This window comes from Asterias amurensis, chromosome 5 (assembly GCF_032118995.1).
Source record: "Asterias amurensis chromosome 5, ASM3211899v1".
Taxonomy (NCBI): Eukaryota; Metazoa; Echinodermata; class Asteroidea; order Forcipulatida; family Asteriidae; genus Asterias; species Asterias amurensis.
In genome coordinates, this window is record NC_092652.1 from 11,611,956 (window position 1) to 11,631,296 (window position 19,341).

Here is a 19,341-nt window from a genome sequence, read left to right on the forward strand (position 1 = left end):
TCACACAAGTTGTGGGGTGTGCTTTCAGATGCCATGAGGTCGAGACATCAGGTTTCAAATATTTTAGTGAGAAATTCCTTTTTACCCCCTTTTTTTTCACAGGACTCGGGAAAGTACTGAGTATACAGTGCTTCACACATCGGTGTATATGGGTAAAAACCAAAAATTAATATTCTTTATCCCGATGCAAATTTAACATTTTATATATTAAATATGTACAATGTACATTCAGAGAGAGCCGTTTAATTCTCACAATGTTTCGTACTATCAACAGCTCTCCGTTGCTCATTACCAAGTAAATTTTTATGCTTACAATTATTTTGAGTAATTACCAATAGTGTCCACTGCCTTTAAAGGCAGTGGACACTATTGGTAATTACTCAAAATAATTATTAGCATAAAACCTCACTTGGTAACGAGTAATGGGGAGAGGTTGACAGTATAAAACATTGTGAGAAACAGCTTCCTACTGAAGTGAGGTAGTTTTCGTGAAAGTAGTAATTTTCCACGAATTTGATTTTGATACCTCAAGTTTAGAATTTTTATTGAGGTCTCAAAATCAAGCATCTGAAAGCACACAACTTCGTGTGACACAACTTCGTGTTTTTTTCTTTCATAGTTATCTCGCAACTCCGCCGACCAATCAAGCTCAAATTTTCACAGGTTTATTATTTTATGCATTCGTTGAAACACACCAAGCGGGAAGACTGGTCTTTGACAATTACCAATAGTGTCCACTGCCTTTAAGGACTAATACATGTATTACTAATACTAGGTCCATATAATGTGTAGCGCTTTAGCACAACCCTTTTGGCTTACATGTATTTTAGTATTTTGTCCTGCAAGGTACATGTATGTGGAGCTACACGTAAGTTTTGAAGTACGGTTCCTTTATAGCACAAAGTAATGCTTTATAAGGTGCTACATCAGGGGCTGTGCAATATGCAGCCTATCAGACCAGGAACACATGGTGCACTGAGGCGTGCTATTAGAAAAGAAAGCCAGGGATTTCAACAAGGAAGTTGACCAAAAGAACTGAGGTATTGGTGTATGAACATTCATTGAGGAACCAAGTGGAATACAGGCCACACATTATGTTACATTATGTTTCAGGTTGACAGGAACATAACAGAATTGGTTTTGCCGCAAAACATTTGCTGGCAGTGTAATAATGTAATCCACCACAAACATAAACTGACAAACCTGGAGAAGTTTGAGAGCGATCAGCCAACTGGGTCACGGGAAAATAGTGAAAAACTTATGACACATTTTGCGTGACATCGATGCAAAAAAAAACAATTAAAAAAAATAATAAAACGCCCACTGAGCGATATACTCCAAACGCGATAATAGATAAGTCATTTCTCATCAAATATGAAATTTTCAGACCAAAATATTTGATGGGATAGTTTCTACCATCATCATCATTAGGCTGTGTAAGTTTGATGTAAATCTGTGATCTTCATGATTTTGTTTCTTACCAATTCTGTAACGCTCCTTTAATGTTTACATTGCTCCGTGTGTTAAATCAACTAAATGTAAATAATAGTTTGGCAGTGAGATGTGGCCAAGCTGTCATGCACAAAGAACTGTTCAACCTCTGGTCTGTCCTAAAGACACAGGACACTATTGCTAATTGTCAAAGACCAGTCTTTACACATGCATTTAATAAACACCCTGTTTATATTTGAACTCAAAGATGTCGTCGAAGTTGCGAGATAATAATGAAGAAAATTTTGAGGAAAATAAATCATGGACAAATTATTTAGGAACGCACAAAATGAGTTTTTTCCTCAACTGAAAGTATGTATCTACATGTATAAGGTTTAAAATATGAATATTAGCACTTAGCAATTCACCAAACCTTTATTATGTATCACTGTCCAGTTACGAAAGCCACAACTGACCAGTCATTCTGACCAATCATACTGACCAATCAGACTGACCATGGACGTAAATGGAAACAATTTGACCGCTATTTTAAGCCCAGACAATTAGTCATACATGTAAGACAATATTCTTTGAAAAACACTCAGCACATCAGGGCCCAATTTCATGGCTCTACTTAACCGTTTTAAAAAAGCATATTTTCATGCTTATTTTAGCAGAAAAAAATGTTGCTAATGTGTAAACGTATTTTAGGCAACCAGCTTGCACGTTCACCATTGATTTGCATTGAGACTTCAGTCAATTTGGTGCAGTAAGCACCGGAAGGTTAGCATGCCTTTTTGTGTGCTTACAATGAACAGGGATGTGATAGGCTGTTGAAAAAACACCCTAAACTACATGTACATGTATGAGTGCAAGTGTGAAAGTTTGTGAGCGCTGAGTTAACAGCACAATGAAACGTAAAATCATACAGTAAGCACAAAATCAGCCGTTAGGCAGCTCAATGAAACTGGGCCTAAGGCCATTCAATTTATTTTTAAAGCACATGTAGTTGAGTGGAACACTTAGTAGCATTTCCTGTCATTAACAGCTTTGTATAAGTGAGGCCCCAAGTGTTCAACTTTTCATGATGTCGATCACATGATTTATGAAGCAGATTTGCTCCGAGGGCATAGAAATAGAACCCAGAGAACGCTGAGTGCGACATTGTGCGTGTGATTCCGTTGTGAGACCACTTTTATCAATGGCCGTACATGTATGTGCCATTTTGTTGTTGCCATACACTAGTAATCATGAACATCGACCAATGAAAACACGTAAAAACTGTCTAATGTTTGGTCACAAGGTGATCATTTTGCCATACATGTGTGGTGCGATAAGCTGCGTCCACAGAGGACATATGGGTTCTATTTCTAGGTCTGAGGGACAGTGTGAACAAGTGTGTAACCCTCTAACATGTCTAAAGCACTAAGCCACAATCTGGTTGCAACTACATGTAGATGGAGTATTAATAGACATAGAGGATATTGGTCCTTATACGAGGGTCCTTATTATATCCTCCACTGTCAAGTAATGCATAGACGGATAGGGGGTGAACAGAGAAAGAACCAAACGGCAAAAAACATCCTGTTCAAAATGTCAAGGGATAGGAAAGCTAAAGATATACACTCTGTGAAGCGAATAAGGCGTGGGATCAAAAGTAGTGTATTTATACTGTATGACTAAGATACAGTGTATGTGTTACTTTGGGTCCATGGTTTCCGATACGAAAACTGGTGATACAAAGCCTTTACCTACTACATGTACATGTACATGTAGCATGATTTAGGAGATGAATAGAATATATACATGTAGGAGACGATGATGACTAGAGCGAGCTAGTCGAAACGTTGAGACCAATCCAAGAACTAACTCCTCAGTAGTGCAGTTAAAGGAACACGTTGCCTTGGATCGGTCGAGTTGGTCTTTGAAAAGCGTTTGTAACCGTTTGTTATAAAATGCATATATGAATAGAAACATATTGTAAAAGTAGAATACAATGATCCACACAAACATGCCTCAAAATTGCACGGTTTTCCTTTTACCTCGCCGACTAACACGGTCGGCCATTTATGGGAGTCAAATTTTTGATTCCCATAAATGACCAACCGTGTTAGTTCGCACAGTAAATGGAAAACCACGCAATTTCGAGGCAAATTTGTGTGGATCATTGTATTCTACTTTTAAAACATCTTTCCAACCATGTGCATTTTATAACAAATGGTTACAAACGCTTTTTTATAGACCAACTCGTCCGATCCAAGGCAACATGTTCCTTTAATCTATAAGCCTATGAGCTAAAGTAGTAGCCCCAGCCAATTTTATGTACCTTGCGCCCGGATAGTAGTTAAAAAGCAGGACAGTTCTTTTCAGAACTGAGAAGTCTCCCGACCATCCGATAAATCTACTCCGTGGTAGTAAAATAAAGAAGAAAGACAGTTCTCTTAGAACAAACTCTACCTGGCAAGTAGATACACACATGGTGTTAACGCAAACCAAACATACATTGATACCTCACCATGCAATGCCTCAAATCCTTCCTACTCAGGGTTTGAATTCAGGGTTTAAATTTGGAGGAAAAATCCTGAAGGGCCTGTAGCTCAAACTGGTTTCTGGACCAAAAAATTTGTTCTTACAGGACACCACAGAAAATAATAATAACCGTATTTATAATGCGCCTTTTTCCAAACAAAGTATTTACTGCAAGGTGAGTGGGACGAAGTTTGAATTATGAGACCTAATCCTTAGCAACATGTAATGGTTTACAAAGTGGTGTGTTGAGTATGCTGCCAATCCAGCCAGGAACACAGGGCGAACCCCTTCTCTTTTCAATAAGTGCACTGGGTTTCTATTACATGCGTTTAACAGCACATGGGACGAACAGCTTTACGCCCCATCAGAAGGACGAAGCAATGGTTAAGTGTCTTGCTTTAGGGACACAAATGTCACGGCTGGGGATTCAAACCCACACTCTGCTGATCAGAAACGCCAGAGTTTGAATTGGGTGCTCTTAACTGCTCGGCCAAGACACTTCCAAAACGAGAGAAAAAACTTCCTGACACATGGATCTTTTGTGTCTTTAACATGCTTGACTGTTTTTTACTTGATCAAGCACTAAAGCATGTTTGGGACGTTTTTTTTGTCTTTACTGAAATCATTTGCCTGTGGGGAGGTACACTGTATGAAATCTTTCTGACCTACATGTAGTTCACCTGACATCATCATCAGAATATTTTTGGATGCACCATACTGGTGGCAACGTCACTGAGCGTTATTCAGTGAAGTGCGCATTTTAAGTGACGCAGCGTTTACATGGAAACCTACTGCCCACCAACATGGTGAGCGTGACACAGTTGCCGCGTGTGGCATGCATGCTAGGGGTCAATAGGGGGCTCAGGGGTCTTCTTTGAAGCACTTCTGTAAAACAACTTAATCTTCCATGTAACTACTAAGCTTGGGCGATATCGATTTATTTTATTCACGATATATCGCCGACAATATATCGCGATATTCGATATAATCGCGATTAATGAAATTTGACATCATCAGTCTTAAAACTCCAAGTGAAAGTTGTAGAAGAGACAGTCCTAGTATAAGAGAGGTGTTCTAATGACCTATTCTTCTGTTTTTACTCCAAACCTATGGGGTATCAGCTAGCAAATACATCGCGATATTAAATCGATATATCGATATATCGCAATAATCGCGATTATCGCGATATATCGCGATATATCGATATTTCGATTAAAACCAAATCCATCCGATATCGAAATCGTGTCCAAATTATGATCGCGATATTCAATAATATCGTGATATCGCCCAAGCTTAGTAACTACGACCATTTTTACAGGCAACTTGGAGGCAACCAACTGCACAGGAAAACATTGTACAGCGATAAAAGCTTTTACAAACAAGTCACAGCCAGGTCCCGGAGGAACACCAGGCAAATCATGACAGGCAACCAAAACAAGGACAGCAAAATTACCCCCCCCCCCCAAAAAAAAGAATTATTTGTTGATAAGAGTAACCATGGATGGAATCATGTACAGGAATGGTCTTGTAATGGTTAATGCAAAACAAATTTTAGCGGAAGGTTCTTGAAGGTTATATAAAAATTTTAAAAAAACTTAAAAAAAAAAACACGTACCAAACCACCAGAGATAGAAGAAAAGGAACAAAAGGAACAACAGAGAAGAAAACAAACATATGAAGGAACAATAGAACAGGAAACAAAGAAGAACAATAGATGTCCTTGTATTATTTGATGAATCACTTACGTGTGTTGCACAGATTCCAGAGTGAGATTGTCCAGTACAATGGCGTTCTCTTCCATGCCATCGGGGAAATCCTCTAGGATGGATCCATCAAACTCAAAATATTCACGAGCTGGGGGGTCCACTCTGGGAGAGAGAACAAAACCACAAACAAAATAGTTTGAAATAACAACCGTGATAAAAATATTTAATTGTAACTTGGGCAAACTTGATCGTCAGTGACTTTTTCAATGACTGGCCTACAGGGTGTCTAAAAAATAACTATAAACTTTTGAAATGGCTGCCGAATAAAAATAGATGATTGTGGGGGAAAAGGTTTATATGTATGGATAGCTTATGAACTCAACTTTCATTTGTCACAAAAAAGTCTGAAAATAATCTTGGAGTAAATTTTGTAAGCTCCAAAGTACTTAAAGTCACCTGGAAATAATTTTTTCTTTTCTTCAAACATTAGAGTATATGTTTATGAACAATCAAATAATTTGTTGAGTAATTGTTTGAAACGATTTATATGTTTAAAAAAATAGATAAAGTTGTTGAATCCATAACCTATCCATACATAATATATATTGTTTATTTGGCAGCAATTTCTTTTCTAGACACCCTGTATTACAATGGAGTAGATTCTTTTGGAATTTGTGAGACTTCTCTACTACCATGACTACTGCAGAATAGATTTTCGAATTAGGGAGACTACTCAAACACAGAAAAAGTAACCCCCAAAAAATTGACATATCGTTAAAAAAACGCAGCAATTATGTCCATGCAGGAAGACAATTTGTAATAAAAAGCACATTCGGAGAAACTTTTTCACAGTAATGTTTCTCAGATTCAAACGTTGGGGGATAAAAATTTATATATTTTTCCACATTTCACTTCAAAGTGATGATTCTCACAATGATTTATACTATCGAAAGCTGTCGTACTTTTAACCAAGTAAGTTTTTTGTTGCCATCAATTTAAAGAGTGATTATCAAACGTAAAACTTCACTTTAATGCAGTAATTGTTTATTTCCGCTGAGATTATAATTTTGGTCTTCCCTGCACACACCACAAACAAATCTCCCGTAGAGTAACATGTTTTGCCAAAGGGTACTTTCTGTTTGTAATCTTGTTCCTTTTTAAAACATCAATCCCAAAACCACAACTCTTGGAACACCCACGCATTGTTGAATGCTTGCCAAAGCTTAGGTTTTATGAAAGGAAGTTTATTTAGAACCATAAAGACCCAAGTGATGTTTGAAGCCTGCTTCCTCCATGCATGGTGTGAGAGGCACTGGAAAACCTTTGGTAATTGTCAAAGACCATTCTCCTCACTTGGTGTACATAAATCTCAACATAAGCATAAATAACAAACCTGTGAAAATTTTGACTCAATTGATCTACAAAGTTGCGAGAAATGGAAGAAGTAGGAAAAAGTTGTGTGATTTCAGATGCTTGATTTCGGGTCCTCAAATATTTTAGTCAGAAAATATTTGTTCTCAGAAACTATGTTACTTCAGAGAGAACCGTTTCTAACAATGTTTTAAAGTATCAACAGCTCCCCATTACTCACTTACCAAGTAAGTTTTTATGTTAAATATTATTTTGAGTGATTACCAATAGTGTCCACTGCCTTGAAGGATGAGTGTGAAGGGTACGAAGTATAAATTATAGTAAATGTGCGAGTTAAGACCCCTTGCATACGAGGTCACACTCTCAAGAAGCACCAACCCTCAGGCCAAAAGAAGGCAGATCATTGGACAATAAGTGTTCTTTGTGCGCGCGGCGTGACCTCAGCATTTCGCGTTTTGCAAGGGGGGGGTCTATCGATTCCTATTGCCCCCCATAAAGTGCACGTTGACTCCCAAATTGGCAGACAGAATATAGGTGCATGTGAGTGACACCTGCTGCACAATGTGCAATGGGTCTATAGACCAATCCATACGCGCAAGTGCTGTACTGCGATGTCATTGCTAGGAAGCTGAAAGCGCAAGTTTGTACACAAAGACACCCTCAGGAGGTTGCCAAGACTCATCGTAAAACGAAAATGACGGCATCTGGCAATTCGACCAGTGCTTAAGATTGTATATTATAGTTTGTTGAATTAAACCAGCTCAATGATAAAACCTCTTGTCTTTTAATTTCATATTTTTGACAGAGACCTTGTGTGTTACATGTATAAAGTACAACAGATGGACTAGCTTAATTTGATCCCGAAGTGCATGTTGTTGGTGCTCCCCTTGGGCATATGATTGACCAGAAGATGTTCCTACATCTCTCGGCCAACCTTCAGAAATAGGATCCATTTCTTATTATTCCTAGTCCCTCAGGAGTGTCAAAGAGATTGTTTCACAAATTTAATTGCCGAGGCAAGCTTATCAGAAATCTACAACAGGCAGTCTCATACAATGTTCAATACTTTAGTGGTGGTAATCACATTTTAACATTTTCATTGACGTTTTGTTTTTTTAACCAAAAATGCAAAGATTTAAGTTTTTTGGTTTTTTTTAAGGAAAAAAGGTCTTTCTCACCAAACAAAATGTTATCATGCATTGAAGTGTGTAGGACACCCTTCCCTTAGCAACAGTCGTAGCCATATCCGTATCCACTGATTGTATACAGCCTACTCCACAATTTGTCAAGCATAAATAACATACATTGTTTATGCATGTACATGTACACCATCATTACAAATAGAACTTGTTGACCAATCGCCCTATTCCAGCTGTTGCGACTGATCGTATACAGGTCACTCAATCAATCTTCAGGTCATAGACATGTACACATAAAGAGGAGGCTTCGCTCTAATAAGATCTTGTTTCCTGTGTTAATGAGCCTATTACGCATACTCCATGTACCAAAAAAAGCTTTCGTCGATGTCTTGTATTTCTGTATTTTGCAGAAAGTGCAGTTGTCATCATAAGGATTGCTGACTGGTGACAGCTCATCAACCGAGGGACAAATATGAATCCAATATCAAAAGGTGGCAGCCTCGTTCCCAGTGGTCTGCGATCTCGCCGCGACATTTTCTTTTCTTTCCTAGAATGCCTTGCTCGATTGTAACCCCCTGGAAGTGTGACTTGAAAGTACTGTACATGTATCCAAATATATTGAAATTTGAACTAGTTCTGTTGTTGATCCATTCTGTGTTAGAGAATACGCAAAACGTGATCATCTGTCAGCAGTTAAGGGAGACAACATAAAATACATGATTCATTTGAAACGCACTGCGTTGAAATACAAAGTATCTGGATGCACAACCATTTCGTACTAAGCGCCCGACAAGCACCTGACAACTGATGCAAGATTTTTTACAAGCCTGCACGCAAAACAGTCACTTTTGGTTAGCCAATCAGCATTGATTTTTAGTGTTTCCCTTCTTAGGGTTTAATGACGAGAGGTAACGATATAAGGTGCTGACCATGGTGGTGAGACTGAAACAGTAGACATATTCACCCATTACTTTCTTGTACAGTTATAAAATGCACTTGGCTTGTCCCATTAATTGCATCTGATATAAAGTTGTTGTGCCACAAAAGCTCATGCAGACTTTTTATGTAATTATTTAGTCTTTAAAGGATTTGGATGCCTTTTGTAACACAAAACACAATGTCCACAGATTTACATTAAACTTGCACCGTTTGATGATTATGATAGTAGAAAGCTTACCTTAAAATATTACCACCGAAAAACTTTCACTAAAGTTTCATCAAATGCTTTTTTTTAGAAATGAGTAAAAACGGTGTCAAGAAAATAAATTTTACATGCTAAAATAATTTTCGACTCCTGAGCTTAAATATATTTTCATGACATCGTTTTACTCATTTCTCAAAAACTACAGCACCTCAGCAAGCAAAATTTTAAGGGAAGCTTTCTACCACAGGCATGTAACTATCCATGAAAAAAAAAAAAAAAAAAAACGGGCGAGAAAAAAAGAGGAAAAGATAATATTTCTATACTTTTGTACACAACAAGTAAAGAAAAAAAAGAGGAAAATCAAAACCAGAAAGAAGGAAACCAGCTGAAAAGAGGAAGTCTCACATGCCTGCTACCATGATTATCTTCAAACTGTTTGAGTTTGATACAAATCTGTGGACATTGCGTTTAGTGTCGTACAAAAGGTACCCTTAACTGCTACCTCTACCCTCCTTATTTTTTTTATCAGACTATGAACACCGCTTTTTTAATAGTATTGTCAAGTCTTACTTGTGATTGTCGACAAAGTTGGAGTACTCTATGTCAGGCCTGACATCGGCAATACACCTCATGACTGCGTTCTGACTGGTGACAAAGTCCCCCATACAGGTACTGGATAGGTTGGATAAATCTGACATCGTTTGCTTTCTGGTGGAATAATCAACAAATGTGTATGACACGGTCAATGTCAGCATAAGAAACTCATTAGTGGCATCCTTTTTAAAACATACTTTTTATAAAACCAGAAAAACTTGTATTGAATGAGAGTAACTCACATCTGAGCGATCTGACTCTCCTGGGATTGCTGTAGACATTCTAATAGCCTCGGTAAGATGCTTGTTCTGTAGTGTTCTTGATGGAGAGTTGCCGCCTTGAGGGATAAGACATACTCATTGTGGGTTTTATGAAGCTTCAATACCGCCTTCTTGTACTTGTCTTTAGCCTTCTCAAGGTCTTTACTCTTCCCTACAGGAGTGAAAGAATAAAACAATAATAATAGTAAGCTATTCTTACAAAGCGCATATCACCATGAGATCCATACGCACTGTGAAGGGAAAATTAACAATTGTACAGAGTAGAAAGATACATGTTTTCATCCAGGATTTTAATTGCTCAGGGCGCAATTTCATAGAGCTGCTTAAGCAGAAAACTTGCTATACAACTGTCTGCTATGCAGAAATGAACAGAATACCAGTGAAATTTCATTAAGCTTTTTAGCAGAAAAATTTCATTCTACAAATAACATTTGCTAAGCGAAAATTGAGTGGGGCACCACATGCAATAGCCTAAACTTTATTGAATTTTGGCTGGTACTCATTTTCTGCTAAGCAATTTGTTTCTGTTCTTAGCACTATTTTGTGCTTACAGGTTTTATGAAAATTGGGCCCCAATTTCATAAAGCCAGTAAGCCAGAAAACTTGCTACGCACAGGAAAAAAAATTGCTCAACAGAAACTGGTTACCAACCAAAATTCCATAAAGTTTACATACATGCAACTGTAGCCCCTCTCTTTGTTTTGCTTAGCAAAGTAGTTGGCTAAGCGGTATTTTTTGCTTAAAGGGTATATATGTACTTTTTCCTAACAAAAAACACAATGTCCACAGATTTACATTAAATTTACACAGTTTGAAGATTATGATAGTAGAAAGCTTCCCTTGAAATTTTACTTACTGAGGTGCTGTAGTTTTTGAGAAATGAGTAAAAGTAATAATTTTCGTCTCAGTTTTAGCATGTAAAAACGTATTAACCAGTTATGCTATGGTTTTGGTATAATATCATAACTGGTTAAGGGGATTTTACATGCTAAAATAATTTTGGTCTCATGAGACCAAAATTATTTTGTGACTTGTTTTACTCATTTCTCAAAAACTACACAACTTTAGTTGGTAATATTTGAAGGGAAGCTTTCCACTTTCATTATCTTCAAACCCTGTAAATTTAATGTAAATCTGTGGACATTTTGAAAAAGTACCCAAATCCTTTAACAGCTTAATGAAATTGGGCCTAGGGAGCGAATTTACCGCTACTGACCTTTGATTAAGGCCTCATCGTATTTAAGTTTCGACTCCTTGGTCTCTTTCCCCGCCTTTTGATACCTCGAAAAACTCTCCTTCACTTCACCTTTGACCTGAATGCATAAAAAGGCAAAGAAACACAAAGGATGATTACTGACAGGATGGTAGGGATTAACGCACGCGCTCAGATGACCTCAGTCTTGGGGTTGCAGATGACGTCAACGGGGAATGTCTCCTGACAACGAACACCGGTTTACTTTTTTGTCTGAATGTGTTTGGCGGGATATCCCTATAATCCCCCTTGGAGATGGTATCAGGAATGGGGCACATTTTATCTTCTTAGAGCAATGATGAGTGAAATTGGGTCTTTCGACGCATGGACATGTGAAAATTAAATGATAGCATAATATAGTCATAGCCATTTAAAATAAACACCTTACGTGTAGGACATCTTCAAAAACATAACTTCCCAAAACAAACTAATAAACCTGAATGGAAAGTGTTTTGTCCTGGCTACAAGATTTTTTTGTGACAATTTTCTATCGCATGAATATTTGAAAGGATTAGATTGATGACATGTGTTGAGTGCAATCTTTGAAAGTTGGCATTTTCATATCTTGCGTAGGCCAAAAATTGGTTGGCTGCGACACAGAATTGAGACCAACTACTGTAAGCAGTTTGTATGAATAATTTCCTATTATCGTAAACTTGGTGGTGACCCCTAGATTTAAATACAGCAGTTAAAGGTTGAAAGGCTTCTGATGACCGCGAACAAATTGACTGTATAAGGAGACGGCCAGCACGTACAAATGTAGGGCTAGATACATGTAACACATTGGTAATGCACCGGCACATTTATACGGACGACCCAGGTTCAAGTCCCGATAGCAAACTTTTATTCAATTAATCAACAATATTCTAATAACCAAAACGTGTACCATTATGGTCATTGCTATAAGGTCATTAATTTCAATTTTATACTCAAAAGGCCATGAAGCAAAGAATTTGTATTACTTTTAAAAAATGAATCAAAATTAAATGAATTTCTTAAAAGTAAATGAATTTCTTAGAAACTGAATTCTCCTTTCTGCCAACAATTACTTTGAAGACCACTCTTGTTCCATACATGCTCTTAACTCATTTTACCAGGAACTCCAAAAACATGCAAAGGCAATGTGAAATCTATACAAGTTAACAACTTGACATATATGCATAGTCCTGCGCCAAGCGAAATGTACTACGCAAATGTACATATTGTACATGTACACAGCAAGCAATTCCTGTAGTATAACTCCTTAAAAAACAGGCATCAGTAGATCTGTACAGTGTCAAGTAACAAGAAGACCTTCAGAGCCTCATCACACCTTTGACAGTTTCCTCATCATAGTTTCACACTAATTGCCATCTAGCCATCTGTATATCATCTTGACACAAGTGTACTCATAATTTACATTGTTCAACAACGCTTTACATGGTTTTTTAGGATTGGTAACCGGTAACCACTCTTAAAATTTATGGCAATACAAAGTGTGTGTCAGAAGCCTATACATGAACACCAGCTTATGGTATCAAGTATTTTGTGAAACATTTCACTTTGAAGTACATGTAATGTGGTTATTTTTTTATTTAATCTTATTACCTGCATTGCACAAACATAAGAAATGACATCTGTGCAAAAGGGAAACCCCAAACAGGCACACAGGCCCACTAAATGTTTACACATCCAAACTGAAAGACAAGGGACAAGCACAACACAGGCAAACAACTGAAGAAAACAGTTATAGGCCTAATGTAGAAAGACATTCGTTTTTATGCTCCAAAATTGGAATCTGAGAAGCGTTACTGTCAGTAATAATGCCTCTCAGATTCTTCCAACAGGGACATTACATGTACATTACATGTAGGTCTACATTATTCGCTCCCAATTTTCTGAGATACCTATATAAAAAAAAGCTTTTGATATGAACTTTTGTTCATGTTACACAATGTAGTTTTGTTGTATGTGATTAAAACAATCAACTGGTTCCAAAATCAAAATAAAAGTTTTACTCTGCCTTAATGTTGGTGCTTCAATTTGTCCCATTATTGCTTAGCTCATGGTGAAAGTGAAACTGAAAGTGTAGATTGTCATGCAATTTGCCTAGGATATAAACAAGGAACATGGGATGTCTGTGAAATCCTGAGTATTGATTTTAGGAACTGACATGACTGGTGAAGCAAAACCAAATTTAATACAACTACAGTGTATGGCGTCAGACACAAAATGTAATGTACACTGCGTACACATGTAAAAACATTCACTATTCAATTGGGAACGAAAGAATCGTAAAGTCAGTGGCGGCTATTTGATGTGGAAAATAGCGCCCTCAGATTGCCAAAGCTGGAGAACTTTGTTCAAACCCAATTAGGGGAAAATCGTCACTGGCGTCAAGGGGTCATTCAAACAGAAAAGCCGTTTTTGACTCTCAGCTGAAACAGCTGCGCGGCTGGGTGCATTTTTGACTCAAGTTATTTATTACTTAATGCAAACTTTCAGAGTAAAATGGTTATTAGCCAGTATCTACATATGTACATTGTCTATTTGGCCATAAAAAGGTAATAGTTGAAATACTGAGATCATCCTTTATTGGCTGTTTAAAATTCTAAAAACAAAACATCTTCCCTAAAACAAAATTCTCCAGAAATTTTATTTTCTGTTAGGGATATTTGTACCAGACATGTAGGCTACCAAGTACAGTGGTGGTTTGTACAATGTACACGTTTGCACATACACGTTTATCTTTTGCATATTCATCAGAATTCCCATCAACCATTTTGTTTGCTATTAGATAAAGTTGAGTAAACATGGCGAAAGGATATCATTCCACACCATGTGTTTCCTTGTATATTTAGTGGTGTGAGATAAAACGTAATAAATTAAAAGGGTACCATGCACTTGTCATACAAACTAGTTTTTTCAAGTAAGTCCATTTTCAGAAATGATGAAACTTTATGAGGGTAGTTTTTGGTTTGCAAGTGCAAATCTGTCTGTACATGTACTCCCAAACTAAACAGTAAACTGCTCCATGCTTAAACAATGTTCATAACAAGGATTATAGTTGTAACCTTTTTGAGGCAGGGTAAACTGTTGTGATGCTTCCACCCTACATATATGTACCATTGGCAAATTTAAGATTGAACCTGCGAACTTCTGATTAATGTCCTGGCACTCTTAGCTGAGTATTTTAGTAAAACAATTTGCAAGACATGCAGGCTTTCTGAAAATAATAAGAGTTGACTATCAATTTGATGTTTAGGGATTGGGTTTTTTCTCTTTTTTGTTTCAATCCACCCTAAATTTGAATAAAAAGTAGACAGAAAAAAATTACTTGCCTTTTTCCATTGATCTTTTGAGTGAAATTTTAGAGAAATTCACCAAAAGGAAATTTTTATTTTTACAGAAAAACAGGTCCCAATAGCACCCTCAAGAGTCCTTTTCCCCATTCTGTATGGTTGAGTGTTTTTTATTTTTGTCGTCTACAACTGTTTTTCTAAACCACTAGCGACCAGTCAGTGCATACAATTATTTTCAGTATGCCTGTACATGTCTTTTTTAGTGGTTTAAGGTCCCTAACAAAAACATAACAACTAGGCTCTTTTTAGAAAAACAAGATGGTAGATAAAGGAAAGACTTTATGCTGTTTCCTGTTGTATACACTGCATGTATAGACCATGTGAACCTTGTTTACAATAAGTGTGACCTTGTAAATGTACATTCCTACAGAATTCTGGCAGGCAAGATACTACACTAAGGGAAAGTTGACATTTTGTGTCATAATTTCCACATAAAACCAAGAGTTACAAAAGTAAAGCTGGTCATGTTTTGAGATGTGCCCCCTTACATCATATCAAAAGTTGATAAGAATTAGACAGTGCAATCTCCATAAAATATAAGATTTTATGATTTCTTCCATTGAGCTGTGTACAAATCATGCCTGCAGGAAGTCCAGGCTCTGTGGCTCTTTTGTAAACATGTGATGTCACAGGCGACATCGTCCATACATTGTACACTGTACAGGCAATTAGGGCATAATCATCAGTATACGTTACGTGTACATGTAGCTTTAATCAATGTCATCAAGAAACGCATGTTCACAAAACTAGTAACGCGTCAAAGCAGGTAAAAACATTTTTTTATTACTGGCATATGCCCCTGGCTCTTCTTTATTGCTTTTGGGGTGTTTTTTGTGAAACAATGTTTTTGTATACTGTTCATGTAAAATAAAAAATAATAATAACAATGTGCTGTTCCTGTCATAAGACATGACAACACAAGTTCAGTGAAATACAAATGTACGCCAAGAAGAAGGGTTTCCAAAATACATTGTAATACCACGGTTATAGATTGTGAAGTTTTATGGTTGAGAACCAATCACGTGATGTGATACAAAGACGCATTTAGTACATGGCTAATGATACACATGATGCACATCGCAGAAGGTAAACCGATGGTCAATTTCCAGTGCTTTGTACAATTAGAAACAGGCCCAGGTTTGATGGAACAATGAAGAATTGTTTTTTATTTTAACAACTGTTCATCTGCTTGTCCCCAGCCGCACACTTGTGTCCTCAAGCAAGACACTTAGCCATCCCCTTATTCAACAAGCAATAAAACACATGTATTTTCTGTACTTGTACTGTTGAGGTCAAATAAATAATAATAATAAAAAAACTGACATCGACGGACGTTACTGCGATAACCTATCATTCTGAAAGTTTGTATATATACTCAGCGCCTTGAGTACCTTGTTTGGTAGATTTGTGCGCAATTACAAGTAAGACTTCGGTATTATTATTAAACCATCAATTAAACTATGGCATAATAATGTTTGGAGATGACAACAACACACTTCACAGAAGAGGAATGCGTTACCACGGTATAACAAAACTATTGTTGCACGCTGTGCAGGGTCCATAGGTTTTGTCCCCCTCTGGGGCAAATAGCACCCATTTGCCACCTTGGGTGTACAAAACACCATGGATCCTGTTAATACAGCGTGCAACAATATTGTACAATGTTTAACATGTACAATTGTATTTGCATCCCTGCAACAAACGTCCACTGTTCTTACCGCTCAATTTTTTTAAAATTTTACCTTCATGTAGTCCGTGTCAATCTTGGTTCTCTCATGGATGTACTGTTTCTTCAACTCCATCTTATCTTTGATCATCATGCTTAGTCTGTCTACAATGGCTGTGCTCATCTCGTCAGCGTGTTGTCTGATGAGCTTACTGACCGCCTCTGTTTCCTTGATGATAGTGCTCCATGTCTTAAAAAAGGAATAAATCAAGGAGTTTACCAATTAGTTTTATTCATGCTAATATATGTAAAATTGCGATATCGCTTATATCATACAAATTGGCACTGTTTTTATAAAGAGGGAATCTTTAATAACTCACACATTTAGGTGATTTTATAAATTTTGAAGTGACATTAATATTTTCCCCAAGCTAAATCATTATACTTTTTTAAACTCACATTTGTCATTTTAAAAATTGTATTACATAGCGCTCGCACTATATACAAAAACGACTATTCTGCGTTTTGAGTTTCATGAAGAGGCACTTTTTGTGACCAAAATAAGTTTTAGTACCCATTAATACCCCTAGGTGAAGAGAAGCATATAATAGTAAAGCTTCATGCTCTTGGACACAAGTCTCATGAGCGGGATTCGAACCCAAGCTCTGATGACTCAACCACCAGAACTTGAACTAGATGCTCTAAGCCACTCGACCATGACACCAAGTTATGACACCCCTTTGGCCTTTGGTCAAACAAACATGGATTACAGGATCAATAGGCTGCCATGATTGCATTCAGCATAGGCAGCAAGTCTGAGATTCCAGCATGCCGTTACTGGTGTATCGGTTGAGAACAGTTGTTTTCTTACGGCGGTTTACTCACAGAGTCATTGTCACTCTGACAACAATAGATTCTACAAGAGTTACATGTAACAATATTTTGGGGAATTCCAGATTTTAACTGGCGGGAGGGCCCAGCCGTCGATTTCACAAAATTCTTCCAAACTTAAGACTAATCTAGGACTTAGGACAAGTCCCAACCCTGCACTGTAGCATGCAGACTTAAAAGATTAATCCTAAGTTAGGATGAGTTGCTCGTAATAACTCGAGATAAGACGAGTCTTGAAGGCAGGACATTTTCAGTAAAGGAGGCAATGAGAGCATGCCATTGATGATTATTGTTTGAGAACAGGGCCCTTTTAAATGGCTCTGCTTATCACCGAACTCGGACCATCAACATTCTCCGCTTACTGTGCAAGAGACGAATTCCTGCACTAGCTGTATTTTTTTTTATAAGCAAAGAATGGCTCTAAGTGTGCACGCGTACCAGGACAAGTTCTCTACTAACCATCCACATACGCTAGGCGCAAACGCGTAATTTCCAACATGTACTTCCGTAAGTGACAATGTTTTGCTTTACGGTAAGCAGAGGGATGACATTGGGCACAGTTGTTTTCGTTGATCAGTTTATACTCAAGGTGAAAACAATAGATTCTTAGGGGGAAAACAAAAAAGATTCCGGACTTCCAGAAACTAATGCGGCGCGAGGGCCCAGGAATTCATTTTTTAGGGAAACTCAGCAGGAAGCTGTTTAATGATATGAACCTGTATTAAGCTAACATTCTTGGAAATCGAACAGGATGTTTAGTTTTTTTTTTACAGTCTCACCTTCACAACATTTCCCTTGTGGTTTATCTGTGAATCCTCTTCGAATCTATTCGCTAACGTCCCGATTACTCCCAGCGATGTGGCGTACTCCTTGTCCGCTTTGATCTTGTGTTGGACGACGCGCTTCAGCGCTTCCATCAGCCGGTATTCCTGATCATTGAGTTTGAGGATAGCGTCGTGGGCTGTCTTGTCTTGAAGGTCTGTCCCGAAGCCCATCCGACTGGCCCCTCGAGCCTAAACAACAATACGGAAAAAACGTGTTAGATTGGTTATCAACCATGACAATTTCTAATCAGTTGGATTCAAGTATCGACATACATGTAGAGTATACAAATCAAAAGTACTTGTTTTGTGAGAACCTCAACAATCCCCTGGCTGGCAGTATTTGACAAAATGTTTAGCTGATTTTAAGCTGATGCTTCAAATATCAACTCGGAGCTTCTGCTTCAAATATCAACTCAGCCTTTGAGTTCCACCAGGGCAAATTTCCTAGATCCTGTAAGCCCACAATCTTGCTAAGCACAGAATGGTATCAGCTTAACAGAAACAGGTTATCAGCCAAAATTACATTAGGTTTGCATTGTTGTGGCTTGGCATAACCTGCGAGTGATAAACAAAATTTATCTTCCAGCAAACTTGACACTGAGCTTACATTAGTGCAATTATGCAGAGTTAATGTAGAACAACGCAATAACACAGGGTTTAATATGGAGCATGGAGGTTTTTAAATTGATCACACTTTGTTGCTTAAGGACCGACTTATTGAAATCGAGGATTCAAGTTTCCCTAAAAATAACATGTTACATAAATGGACAAAATCTTTTTAAAACACACTTGAAGAGTAAATGTATGTACTCTATTAATACCAGATTAAAAAAAACATTGGTTGGTTTAGCTGTGCTGAACTGAAATTAATTAAAACTTGAAAAGGGATTTTCAGGGAAATGAAAGTTTTAGTTACGCCAATTTGTTTTTGCATGGGTCGCTGTAAAGTTATCACTGATACAATGTCTGTATGTACAGCGTATGCTGATACAATGTCTGACTATGAGACAACTTAGTACACTGTAAGTGTACATTAGTATGTGTATACATGCTTTTCATATAAAGAGAGTGTTTGAATAGACACCTTCACCATGTGTCTAATCATGTGAAGGGTAAATTTGAAAAAGTAATCAAGTCATTTTCTATCAGCAAAATCTAAACAAGTACAGAGC

General features: G+C 37.4%; 1 protein-coding gene across 2 annotated transcripts in view; it reads right to left on the minus strand.

Annotated features, from left to right (window-relative positions):
• LOC139937176 (tyrosine-protein kinase Fer-like) overlaps positions 1 to 19,341 on the minus strand; it is a 47,821-nt gene that overhangs the window by 21,612 nt on the left and 6,868 nt on the right. For both annotated transcript variants that reach the window (XM_071932232.1, XM_071932231.1), the window contains exons 2-7: positions 18,125 to 18,358; positions 16,531 to 16,704; positions 11,412 to 11,508; positions 10,157 to 10,346; positions 9,891 to 10,028; positions 5,706 to 5,828 (exon numbers count right to left, since the gene is read on the minus strand). In XM_071932232.1, coding sequence (XP_071788333.1) covers positions 5,706 to 5,828; positions 9,891 to 10,028; positions 10,157 to 10,346; positions 11,412 to 11,508; positions 16,531 to 16,704; positions 18,125 to 18,358 — 956 coding nt within the window. The remainder of the gene's footprint in view (positions 1 to 5,705; positions 5,829 to 9,890; positions 10,029 to 10,156; positions 10,347 to 11,411; positions 11,509 to 16,530; positions 16,705 to 18,124; positions 18,359 to 19,341) is intronic.